This window comes from Triticum dicoccoides, chromosome 1A, assembly GCF_002162155.2.
Source record: "Triticum dicoccoides isolate Atlit2015 ecotype Zavitan chromosome 1A, WEW_v2.0, whole genome shotgun sequence".
Classification (NCBI taxonomy): Eukaryota; Viridiplantae; Streptophyta; class Magnoliopsida; order Poales; family Poaceae; genus Triticum; species Triticum dicoccoides.
This window is the reverse complement of record NC_041380.1, coordinates 291,607,254-291,619,816: the sequence shown is the minus strand read 5'-3', so window position 1 is coordinate 291,619,816 and position 12,563 is coordinate 291,607,254. Positions and strand designations below refer to the sequence as shown.

General features: G+C 44.3%; 1 protein-coding gene across 2 annotated transcripts; it reads right to left on the bottom strand.

Annotated features, from left to right (window-relative positions):
- Window positions 1-1,975: 1,975 nt before the first annotated feature.
- On the bottom strand, window positions 1,976-12,315 carry LOC119269299 (homeobox-leucine zipper protein HOX9-like). 2 transcript variants are annotated; one of them, XM_037551098.1, is made up of 19 exons: window positions 11,932-12,315; window positions 11,125-11,448; window positions 10,729-10,888; window positions 10,545-10,627; window positions 10,363-10,453; window positions 10,173-10,268; window positions 9,621-9,734; window positions 9,427-9,510; window positions 9,180-9,335; window positions 9,016-9,090; window positions 8,078-8,184; window positions 7,810-7,990; window positions 7,292-7,480; window positions 6,805-6,879; window positions 6,495-6,629; window positions 3,481-3,800; window positions 3,143-3,248; window positions 2,824-2,973; window positions 2,364-2,510 (listed from the first exon to the last, which is right to left on the bottom strand). In XM_037551098.1, the coding sequence occupies exons 2-19, from the start codon at window positions 11,376-11,378 to the stop codon at window positions 2,364-2,366; spliced, it is 2,523 nt and encodes an 840-aa protein (XP_037406995.1). In that variant the 5' UTR covers window positions 11,379-11,448; window positions 11,932-12,315. The 2 variants fall into 2 exon arrangements, with proteins under 2 accessions (XP_037407001.1, XP_037406995.1); XM_037551104.1 differs by lacking the exon at window positions 11,932-12,315 and having other exon boundaries at window positions 1,976-2,510; window positions 11,125-11,378.
- Between the last annotated feature and the right edge of the window lie 248 nt (window positions 12,316-12,563).

The window sequence follows — 12,563 nt, the reverse complement described above, 5'->3', positions numbered from 1 at the left end:
CACTAAGCTCATAAGGCTCAGTGGCGTGGCCTATATATGAGTTAATCCGTACGATATTCCATGTTGGAAATTAGGCTTCGTGCGTTGCGTACATATCCGGCAGGCGGCAATAATCAATCAACGATGTGTGCGTATTCGATCGGCGGCAAGGATCTATCAGCGATCAAATTAGCTCATAAAAGAGACAGAAGAAATCGATCAGGATTGAGCCAGCTTGTGTACGAGACGTCGATTCAGTAATCGTGGAAAGGGCTGGACCGAGTCTAGACTGTGCTAATTAGTAATTACTGTCCCTTCGTCTCGTCCTTTTCCTTTTTTTTTGAGAAAAGATCTCGTCCTTTTCCTGGGCAGAGAAAGTTTGACAACAGTTCGAGCCTTCAATGGAGGACTGAGAGATGGGCTGCTCCGCAATCCACGACCGGGTAAGTGAGCTCGGTCGGAGCAGATTGGATGAAGATGAGAAAGGCAAGCCCGAACGAGGCGTCCTTCGGGGCCCGATTAATAGATTGATGAGTTTTATATTGACCATCATACCCTCTTAGGCCTTCTTTGAAAATTGTAAGCCTGTGAATAGGAATAGAAAAAAAAATCGTTAATTCACATCATAGAAATTTTTTCATTCAATCTAGGCTAATGTTTATTTTCTAATGAATTGTGGAGGATAGGAAGAATTCCTCCATACGAATAAGAATCCATTCCTGCAAATCAAAGAACTCCAAAGAAATTTTTTATATTAAAATCTATATCTATATCTACTAATAAAAGAAATAGGTATTCTTAATCTATCATGCTATTTTATAGAAAACCCCTTGATGCTTTTTGACATTAAACATGTAGTACATATTAAATGTTTTTTAAAATACGCATAGCTTCTAAACCATAACTCCAAATATAACATGTTATATACGAAATTTCATTAAAAATTGTAGAATCTGAATACGATGTTATTTTACCTGTTAACCATTAAAAAATACTATCTAGGGTGCAATTTTAATCAGTAATGCATTATACGTCTTTCTTTCATACCGGTAGGTACGGTACATATCCGGATTGGGGATGAACACCTCAGCAACAAGATTGAAGACGAAATTAAAGATAAATTTGCTAGAGACACCCAATAAATAAGGACATGCATGACAAGAAATAAAAAAGAGATCCAATAAAGATGGGATGTCCGTTATAAAAGAAATAAAAGAAAAAATGCAGAGGAGATCTGATAAATATGAGATGTTACCCTATTTCTCCTATATATAAGAAGGAAAAAGAGAGGACATGCATGACAAGAAGTAAAAAGGAGGCATGCATGATAATAAAATAATATAAAAGACATGTTTAATAAGATATAAATAGTGATGAAACAGGAAAAAGTACCTATGACATATATGGCAAGAAATAGTGATAAAACAGGGGCGCAAGTACCTGTGTGTCCACATATCAAAGGTGTAGAACATATCGGATGTAGCACTCTATTATGATCGTTGGGCTTGAGGACAAAGTATGCGACATCAACATCTTCTTTCAGATAGGTTGTAAACAACAAGCCAAGACTCTTTAGCAAAGGGGTGGATAAATTATCAGAAAGAAGATGTTGACGAACCAAAGGTGATCATAGAGGAGGCATGAAGAGTTCCCGTGTGAATCGAGGATGAGCTCGGGATGACGGCACGAGGATGAGCTTAAGGTTACGGATCGGAGCAAAGTTATTGTTTTTGCCAAGGAATGGCAATTGTGATGCATGATATGTCAAATTCTAGAGTGACATAAACAAAGTAGACAAAAACTAGAGTGACAAAAACAAAGTTTTCTTCTTTATAAATTAAAAGCACGTGGTATTCTTTTCTCGTGCAACGTGCCTTTTTGCTAGTCTATCCTATAGAATTCCTTCAAACCAAAGGAGTACTTTGATTACGGGAGAGAGAAAAGCAGACGTGTTTTCTTTTAAATCAAAAAAATCAAGGGATACTTATAGGATACATATCAGGGCAGTATCCAAAATAGGGTCAGTATCCGGGTGGACATGTGCGCTTTCTGAAGTACCCGCGCAACATAGTCAAATAGGAACCGGCCAAAGCGCTTCACACACAAACACTGATTATACATCAGCCCTGTCCCAATTTCGCTACTAGCATTCCATATCATACACCTCAATCAGACAGACAGCAGCCAGCTTCTTGCCTGGGTAAATTAGTGGGAATGTGAGCAGATTTACACTAGGCAGAATTATTCCGGATGCTGGCTCTTCAAATCAAGAAACAAACTAGTTAAAGATAGCGAACAACTACTTTCCAGAGGCGCCGGTTCTCTTCTACAGAGAGCAAAAATGGAGCTGCGTGTGACGGACACGGATTGCCTTGGGAGGATGATCACACGAAAGACCAGTTGACGAAGCAGAAGGCGAGGCAGTGCACATTGTTGTCCTCACCAACTACTTTCCATGCTACAGCATTCTCAAATGAGACATGGCGGCCCATCCCAGACAAGCACACACCACCTGGCAGGTAAACAAAGCCCTGAACAGATAGATGAATGATTATTAGATGCGCCGTCTTCTAATCCGTTTCCCAAATGAGCAACAGCAAAGAAGAGAACATAGACAAAATGTATTTTAAAGGACTTGATTGGAAAGTAAGTTTAATCAGTTCATGGAGGCTGCCTATTAGAGTCAGAGAGATGAAATACACAAACAGAAATGAAACATGTCGGCGCTTCCCTGAATTTTTACATGGCAAGGTTCAAATACATGCATCGATCCTACTGATTTTGTGTTAGCAGTTGAGACTTCAGAGTAATTTTTTTAGTTGCTCGAAAGAAGCAGTTGAATACCTGCTCCATCAGCTTTGGGATATCGGAGTATAGTGCCTTTCTACCAGCTTCATCAAATATCTTGTCCAACGAGAGATCTTGAAGGGCAACGAAAGATGTTTCCAACATGTTAATTCCCATCTCGTTTGCAAACGTAAATACAGGCTTTTCCTGAAAGAATGTTAGCATGGAGGTAGGAATATCAGCCAAGAAAGCCCACATTTCTGCCTAGCGGTATTCACATGATTTTAACAGACATCCAGGAAGACATAACAGACAAACAACAGTTAAACGCATTTGTTTACTTTTGTGTGTAGTGCTTTTTCATTTTAAAAGGTACCTTGAAAGAACAGCACAAAATAGCATCTTCATGATCCCAGAGCATTCTCAATAAAGATTCCCCAGCTTCATCTGCCTGTCTAAATAACTCGACCCCCAGATGGAACCTGTAAATATGGTTGTTTTGCATCAGCTTCCATTCAAGTTAATCTTTAGTATACATTTAATTTTGGGCATCTACTATTATGTTACTTGTACTCCATTTTTTTTTTTGAAAAGATGTTACTTGTACTCCATGGCCTTGCAAGAATAGGTGTAGACCAGAGCAAAAAGCAGCACTGATCACTACTGGCATCAATCGTCCACATGATAAAAATAGAAGACGATGGGTATACTTACCGGTAACTTTGGCATATCCAGCGAGCAAGTGTTGCAGCTTCAGGGAAGCCAGAAATTATCTTCTGTTCAGCATTCAAGCCAGATCGAGAGGGAGAGATAGCCATCGACACTCTCTGAACGGCGGAGACAATGCTGCGGACATACTGCCGGGCCATAGTTGCAACACTATCTTGGAGATGCATCTCGTAAGGGAGTTGAAAGGCAATTGTCAGCACTGATCGTAGGTTACAATCGTCCGCACCGCCTGAGGCTTGCAGTGTAGTTGAACCAGCTTCAAGGCTAGAGGCCAAATCTAGTGTTCTACCGGCGGGTGCACCATCCTATGAAAGATATTGACGGTTAAAATCTGAGCAACTGAAAATAAATCTACATATAACAAAGTAGAAACCAGAAGATAGGGCCAAACAAGTGCCATCCTATTGGAATTGAATGGCTTTCAGCCATAAAAATTTCAGAAATATTTTGATGGCATAGATGTTACAAAGCATTTCTGAACAGAATTGAGGCATTGTGTAGGACAGACATGTAAAAATGCAGTCGCCAGGAAATCTACTGTTCTACCGGCAGGTGCATCATCCTATGAAATATATTATGGTTAAAATCTGAGCAACTGAAAATCAATCCACATATAACAAAGTAGAAACCAAAAGATTGGGCCAAACAAGAGCCAGCCTACTGGAATTGTATGGCTTCCATGTTTCAGCCATAAAATTTTCAGAAATATTTTGATGGCATAGAAGTATCTTATAATGCATTTCTGAACAGCTACGTTGCACGGGATACTTGGATATGTATCGGATACGCGATACGCCAATTTTCTAAAAACATGGATACGGGATACATTTATATACAGATATTACATATATTAACTATTAAAAATATGAAAAAGTTAAGGAGCTTCTAGGTCAAAGCATGCCTCAATAGAATTACCCCCTTTCTTTTCTTGCACTTGGTCCACTTACATTAATTGGCAGTGGGATTTCCCTAGGTTTGCTGCTCCAATCAGTGCATCGACTCTCTTGCTCACCTTTCAATTGAACAAGAACATCGATAGTCATGTTTTGGCATGAACTCACGCCCATGTTGGGAATCTTCAAAAGGTGTGCCTTTACTATTGAGGGAATTTTTCACATCGAAAGAGGGGTTTCAGGTATCCAAAACGTACCGCAGCAGTATCCCAGGAGTATCAAACATTATTTTCTTTTAAAAAAATCAAAAAATCAATGGATACTTACGGGATACGTATCGGGCCGTATCAGGGCAGTATCCGAGTATTGGGGCAGTATCTGGCTGGATACATGCGCTTTTTGAAGTATCAGCGCAATGTAGCTGAACAGAATGGAGGCATTGTGTAGGGCAGACATGTAAAAATGCAGTCACCAGGAAATCTAGTGTTTACCAGCGGATGCACCATCCTATGAAAGATGAGTTCGAAGGAGGTAAGAAACTCGAGAAGATCTGGACGACTCTCCCTCCCCCAACCCCGTGCGGCCGCCACCGGGTGGCCAGCACCGGTCCTCCCCTCGACCTCCCGCGCCTCCCCCTCCCTTCGCTGCCACCGCCAACGTCGCCGGGCAAAGGCCCTGTGGCGCGGCGGAGGAGGACGGCGGGCAGCGGCGGCTGGGGCACGTCGGTGGGCTCTGCTCCTGACGGCGGGGATGGCAGGAGGCGGCGGCGTGGTAGGCGGGCTCAATCTAGGCCCTTTGAGTCTAGGCGGGCTGCTGTCGTCGCGTTCTCAACCTGCTGCCTCTCATCGGCTTCAGTGACAGGTCACGGAGGTACTCCGGTTCTGCCACGCATCACGAGGATTATGGCTGTGGTGGTCATCTCTTCCGTCAGAGGTGGTCGGCCTGAGGCTGGGTGGTCGGATCTCAAGATCCGTCGTCTAGTCCCGGCTGCGAGTCGGGGAGGCATAGTTGCCGGTGAAAACCAAGCCGACGGCGGGCGATGGCGGCGTTCTGCGCTCTTACACGACGATGCCTTCATCAAGGCGTTACCTTGATGAAGGCATTGTCGTGTAACTACTATCGACCCACTCATGCTGCTCCGAGGGAAAGCCTAGGATCTGGTCTTCCAGATTGGACGATGGCAGCACTGCGGTGTCGTTTCTCTCTTGGGAGCATCGTTTGTGGAGCAGCGTTGGAAGACAGAGGCGGCTTCATCTTTGCACAAAGCTTCGATGGAGATGTCAAGTCATGCCTGGCCGACAGGTGCTACGTTGGGTCATGCCTGTTCGGCAGGTGCTACGCACGACAGATCTTCCGGAGACTTCAAGCTGTGTCGGCTGCTGGTACTTCACGGTATGGTGCTGCGGTGTACCGGCTGCGACCGCGACGTGCTCAGCAGTTTGCGCGTGGGGAGGTGGTGCCGTTGGGCGCCGTGGTGGTGTTGACGGATGGCCAGACTGGCAAGGTCAAGGCTGATGTGATCTCTTTCCTGAAGATGGGTCAGCGATTCGATGATGATGGCGGCTTCTCAAGCGTGTGCATGTGGTATACGCTTTAGGTTTGCTGCACCCGATGTAGATTCCGATACGTTATGCGGATGGATCAGCGACGACACCAGTTTTAGATATGGGGAGGGAGAGCACTCCACATTATCGAGTTCGTAGGTGTGAGTGGTGGCTTCGGGTGGCTTGATGTATGTTCTTGCCAGACCTTTGCTGAATAATTAATAAAGATGCTTGTATGCATCGATTGATGCAGAGGCTGGGGGTTAAAATCTGAGCAACTGAAAATCATTCTACATATAACAAAGTAGAAACCAGAAGACTGGGCCAAACAAGAGCCATCCTACTGTAATTGAATGGCTATCAGGTTTCAGCTATAAAACTTTCAGAAATATTTTGATGGCATAGAAGTATGTTACAATGCATTTCTGAACAGAATGGAGCATAGTGTAGGAGGACATGTAAAAAAATGCAGTTGCCAGGAAAAGTGAATTATTGATCAGTAAAGGAAAGTGGTGTCCTGAATTTCACTATAACAATAAATTAGAGAAACAGGATACTCAACTGTTTTCATGTCCAGTGGTATAACACGAAAGCCTGAAGATATTAATGGAGCATCATCAGGAAAAAGCTCATCAATTGGTGCAAAGACAAGTTGGAAGCAGGATCCCATTGATTTCTCGTCTATTCCAGTGCAAAACTGAAAGATCAATAAAGTTCAGAGATCTTTTTAGTACCACTTGTCAGTACACTTCACAGTACTAGCATCAAAGTAGAAATCCAACTAATAAGCAATGTGCAAAGTGAAATCCAACTGGTTGATTGATCAGATAATAGAACACTAGAGACTAAATCAATGAACTGTCAGTTATTACCTGAAGCAGGTGGATATCTCTTGATAAAAGACCCTCATCGAGCGCTTGCCCTTCAAGACGAACAACTTCTAGAATCTGCATATTGAATTATTCATCAAGGTTTCATGCTATTACGCTCATCAAGAAAAATAGCTTGCAATTTATCAACATATCTTGTATAAATACATATTGTTTATTATCCTCTCCAAATGATAGGCTTGTTATAAGGCTCGCTTGCCAATAACCTATTGCTATTCTATCAATCTGCCACACTATTAAACACTGCCACACTATCTGCGAAGGTTACATGAGACACAAATGGGAAATTTACAAGAATGAAGAACGTGAAAATACAACCAAGGACAATCCATCACAATTATCTACATGGATAGATTAATAACGCATATAACAATGAGCGACAGGAATTTGTAATGTCTCGAAGAGATACCAAATCATGCCAACATCTAGCAAATCATACGGCTGTACATGCAAAGATTTGTGAATATACCTCCTCATTCTCCACTGTGTGAGCAAGTGGCATGATGATCTGGCTCCCAGAAAATCTCATGGGACGCAACCCAGGAAGTGAGCATGAGCTTGATTTCAGCGCTGAAGCCGAATATGCATCAAAGTTATAATCAGCCCATTCAGACCGATGTTCCCTCAGAAACCGAACCAGTACTGCTGGTGGAACACTCTAGTAAACCAAACAAAGACAGAGTAAGAGCTTGAAAAATAGCAGACAAGAATTAAGAGAAAGATCCAAGTTGGGTTTCAATTCTCCAGTGTCTGCAATGTTAGCTAAGTGAAACAAAACAAAACCTACATTTCTAGTATACCACTACAAGCCAATAGCACAAACAGTACAATAACCAAAAGTACCAGGCTACCATCCAAATGCATGCCATCAGATTTTTGACAAGATGCAAGAATACCAGTATCGAACAACAGATGTTTTAATAAACTTAACAAAGTGTTTATCAATGGGAATGCAAATTAACATATATGTAATAATTGCATCATCACCTGCAGTAACATTGATGCTTTAGCACATATAACACCTCCAGGAGCTATAAAAGCATTGGGAGCAGTGTTATTGCTCCTAATCTTTTTTGAGTTGCAAGCAATAATCACATCTTCAATGCCGTCTCCAGCCATTACAGACCAACCATCATCATTGAAGCCACTTATAGCATCATTAAATCCTCTGAAAGGGCATAAAAATGGTGTCAAGATAAACATCAGCCCAAGGCATGCACGGGCAAAAGTAGCAGTATCATTAGCCAGGACTAACCTACTCAGCCTCTGACTAAATGTCCGCAGAACAGCAGGTTGCCTCCCCAGAGCATATACAACCTCCCCACTAGTTTCTTGAGCAATCTGTCTGATGTGTCGTAATGCCTTGACAACAAGAAATGGTCAGTACCAAACTAGGATTTACAGAACGATCCAGCAGTCAAAAGATGCAAAAAGCAGTTAGCTACTTTTGTATGCCAAAGTGCCATAAAAAACTTAAAGCTCTGGATTATGAGTATCATCTTGAAGTATCTCACTTTAGCATCGCATATATGAGCACAGTCACCAACCAGCGAATGACTTTAAACTAAAGTAGTTAAATTGTTTTGGACAACACAAGCATTTCTAATAAGATGTTTATTCTCTAAAAAATCTAAGCATGTATCTAGGCATTACAGTGCCAAAAACAGGAACTCAATTATGATCATTCCTCCCCATATGTAACAGATATTATAATAAAAAGTGTCAGTCTGGAACCCAGTACATATGCTCCTGTCATGAACAGTAAAATCCGAAAAATATCAAACATTGCCTAGCGGTCTACCTAGGTGCAAATTTTCAAAACAGAAAGACTTTTGTGCTGTCCTGCACACAAAAAAAAAATCAGTGCTCCAAGATGGTTTCAGAAAAAACTTATTTGGAGCATCATTTTTATTTTGTTGTTGCCCAGAACATTACGAATATTTTTTTTCTCCATGAAACTTCGCTATTTTGGATTGTTTCACTTTTTACTGTTCATCCCAAAAAAACATGTCCCTATTATAACAGATATTGAACAATTGCACTAGGCTGAGGTTCTGAGCTGCCAAGTAAGAGCCACAAGGAACTGATCATCAGAAGTAAAAGGTGGACACTGTACATATACTACAGAAGATAACATACAAATACAAATTCAAGGTAAAAGCGGATCAAGAAATGTAGTAACTAAGAACGCACCGCAGTAGTCATTTTCTGAGCAACTACCCTAGAAGACTCATAGAGCGGGCGAAGCACTTCTGGAACACTCCAAGCCTGTGAAGATATAATTGAATTAAATTAGTAAGAAACATGGGGAGGGAACATCGATGCACGGAATTTAACATCTATGTTTGAAATCAGACCTCAAGGTCCAGATGATCCACTATATGCACAATTGAACCCCCACCGTCGCATGGCCGAACTAAATAGCCACTAGGAAGCATCTCAGCCCTTACAAATTGCTGTGCTGAGGCAGTACTTGGACCACCTCCTGAACCACTCAAAGATCTCTCACAAACCTACAATATACAGGGATGTAAGCAAAAGGCTTCATTGGCTCTAATTTACACTCTAGACTAACAACAATACAACATTCAAGTTCATACACACCACGAGACTTCCATCTTCCATTGTAGTTGTGTATCTCAGCGTCCAAAAATCACGTGCAGGAACTAAAGTGGTAGGAGCATACATCTGAATGTACAAACCAAGAGTAAGAAATAGCATGGACAATACAAGTTACCGAACTAAAGTACACCATATTATTGTGCAAAGGAAGAAGTGATCAATGACATAATGCTCACCTGCATGTAAACGAGTTCAATGGTCCCGCCGTTTCCAGCTGGAAGCATCGTAAAAACTTCAAGACTCCGACAATCACGGAACCAAGATGGGCGGTCTTTCAAGATCTCCACAATCTAGAATGCACAGCAATATTAGAAACTCCAGGGAATAATTTCTTAGTAGAACAGTGTGCCTCAATTTTGTAGAGAAGTTTGGAGTGCAAGAAAATATGATAGGATTTCTGTTTCAGCTGGCAAGATGAGAAGATTCTTCAAAAAAAATGAAATTGCAGCATATGAGTTGTTTTATTAAGTTTAAAACTTTATTGATTCAGTTTTCCAAAAGGCTTTATTTACATCTTTAGAGAAACGGGAGCTAGGTATGCACGGCTAGCTGGGGTACAGTTTTTTTTCTGAGGTCTCTCTTCATTTTTTAGAAACCACGCCATATATCATACAAACAATATGGTTAACTACAAATTCGACAGTTTCTTCATGATTCTCTTGGAAACAAACAACGAGCGTTCTTGAACTAACATGAAGTTCCAAACGAAGTTTGAGGTATACAGTTACCTTTGTTGGTTCTAGATTCACCAGACCACAGGCACGGGCAGCGACACCTCGGCAACCATGTGAAACGGCAACAATACCAAACGAATCCGGACCAGGCTAATCACAGGAAGGAGAAACAAATGAGCATGCATAGATCCACTTAGCGTTAGTATCAGTGTTGGAACAAGAACCTCCAGAATTGGTAACTGACCTTCATCCCAGGCATCGGGACCCAATCAACAGCAGTTCCTGTAGCCTTTGAGAGGAACTCTGTCAATGTCTCCTCCGCAATTGCAAGGAGTCTAGAAAAAATGGAAGGAAGATATGTAACAAGTTCTTGCATAAAAGGGAATCGGATGATCCCATCTGTTGTCGGTAACAAAAACCACTTACCCAGCTGGGTTACTTGCATCCCGTAGAGGGTTTGGAGGAGTGGTCACATTTGACTCACAACTTGTATCATTGGCCAACGAAGGCTGAAATGTAATGCAGACACAAGGTAGCCACGGTCAGAAACTTATACAGGTCCTACAAGCAACGTGGTCTGTAAAAGTAAAACAACAAAATGGAGACTCACATTCTGCAGCTGTTGCTTCATGTATGCATTCTCATGAACCAACTGGGAGACCTGCTTCTGGAGACGCTCATTCTCTTCCATGAGCAGCTTGTTCATGGCGCTCAGTTTTCTGTTCACGGCCTGAAGCCTCGAAGACTCCTTCCGCTGCTTATCACGGCACCTGCAACCACGGAGAAAAGCCCATGAAAACTATGCTTGAATGCAGAACCTACCCAGATTGGGAAAAATACACATATGCTCCAACACAGAACTAGAAACTCCCACATTTGTTCGTGATCCATCCTTACTCAATTTACCCAGCCACCATTACACTCTCATGCAGCGTAATGGCTGCTGATGCAGCAAATTCCATCAAATCACAAAAGGCGAAGCGCGGCGGGCGGCCGACATGCTCACCTTCGGTTCTGGAACCAGACCTTGATCTGCCTGGGCTCGATGTTGGACAGAATGGGGCACTCGCGGAGCAGCTGCTGCCTGCGCGTGGAAGTCGGTTTGGGGCACTCGGCGTACACCCGCTCCAGCGCCTCCACCTGCTCCGGCGTGTACCGCACGTACTTGCCCGAGTCCATCCCGCCCTTGTCGTAGCCGCCGCCGCCGCCGTCGCTCCCGCTCCCGCTCCCGCAACGCATCGCCGCCACAGCCGCCGCCATCTTAAGCTCTTCCTTTGCGTCCTAGTTTCACCCCCTCGCGGCGCGCAGCGATCCTTGAGGGCAGAACAACCTGGGAGGAGATTTTCGAGCGGTTAGAACAAATTTGACATGGGGAAACGCGGGAGATTGACGAGCGCGGTTGGGCCATCCGCGTCCCTCCATCCCTCCTCCTGATCCCTCCCTTAATAAACAACAAAGCGTGGAAAAGCACGCAAAGGAGGCGGCTTTTGGCTCAGTATCTGAAATGGGGAAAAAGGAAAGGCAGCCGCAGCAGAAGACGCAAATGCGGGCGGCGAGGTGACGCCAGAATCGCGCGATTTCGTGCGAGAATCAAAAGTGGAAAAATTAGCCGCGCGGAAACATCAGCTAAATCCTCCAGCGACAGAGAAAAAAAATAGACGGATAATCGCAGAAAAAAATGTTTTCAGTGACGGAAAAAAAGATCCATCAGGAAAGGCAAATGGCGACGCGGATAAGCATTCTGAGAGTACATGCGAGAATCGTCCTCCCGAGCTCCCAAATCAGGCGTGGAGCGAAATTAGACATGAGTTACCTCCACACACGCCGGCCGGCCGGCGCGGGGAGGGGCGCCGCCGGTGACCCGCTCACAGCCTCCCGCCGCCCCGCCGGGCTGCGGTAGGAGGAACCACGTCCATGAACCGCTTCCTCTTGGACTCCACCTACTACTCCTCCGCCGCCGCGACAACCGGGGCCGCTAGCTCGCGCTCCAGACCACCGGATCCGGCCCCTCCTGCCCTCAGCTCGCGTCCGTCCGTCCGACCTGAGGCAATCGAACGAGCACACCGCAGCACGAGCGACGAGAGGGGGAGGGGGAGAGAGAGAGAGACTGTACAGCGACACGGGGAGGGTGGCAAAAGGTGACAGCTTTAAAGGCCGGCCAGTGAGAGAGGGAGAGGGGGGTGGGGGAGCGGAGCAGGAGCCCGCGGTCGCGAGAGTGGCAGTAGCTCAGGCTCAGCTCGCACTACGTCTAGTCGTATTCTACGCTGCGGGCTAGTAGAGGCCTGGAGCTACAGCTACGATGATAGACTAGCTAGGCTACTAGGCAGTGAGAGGACGTGAGGAGATGGAGAAAGCTGTGGAGGAGGACGAAGGGGGTGGGTGAGCTCGGTCCATGGAGGTCGGGAGTGGGACCCGCACACAGTGGTTCGCTGTACCCCCGCCCGC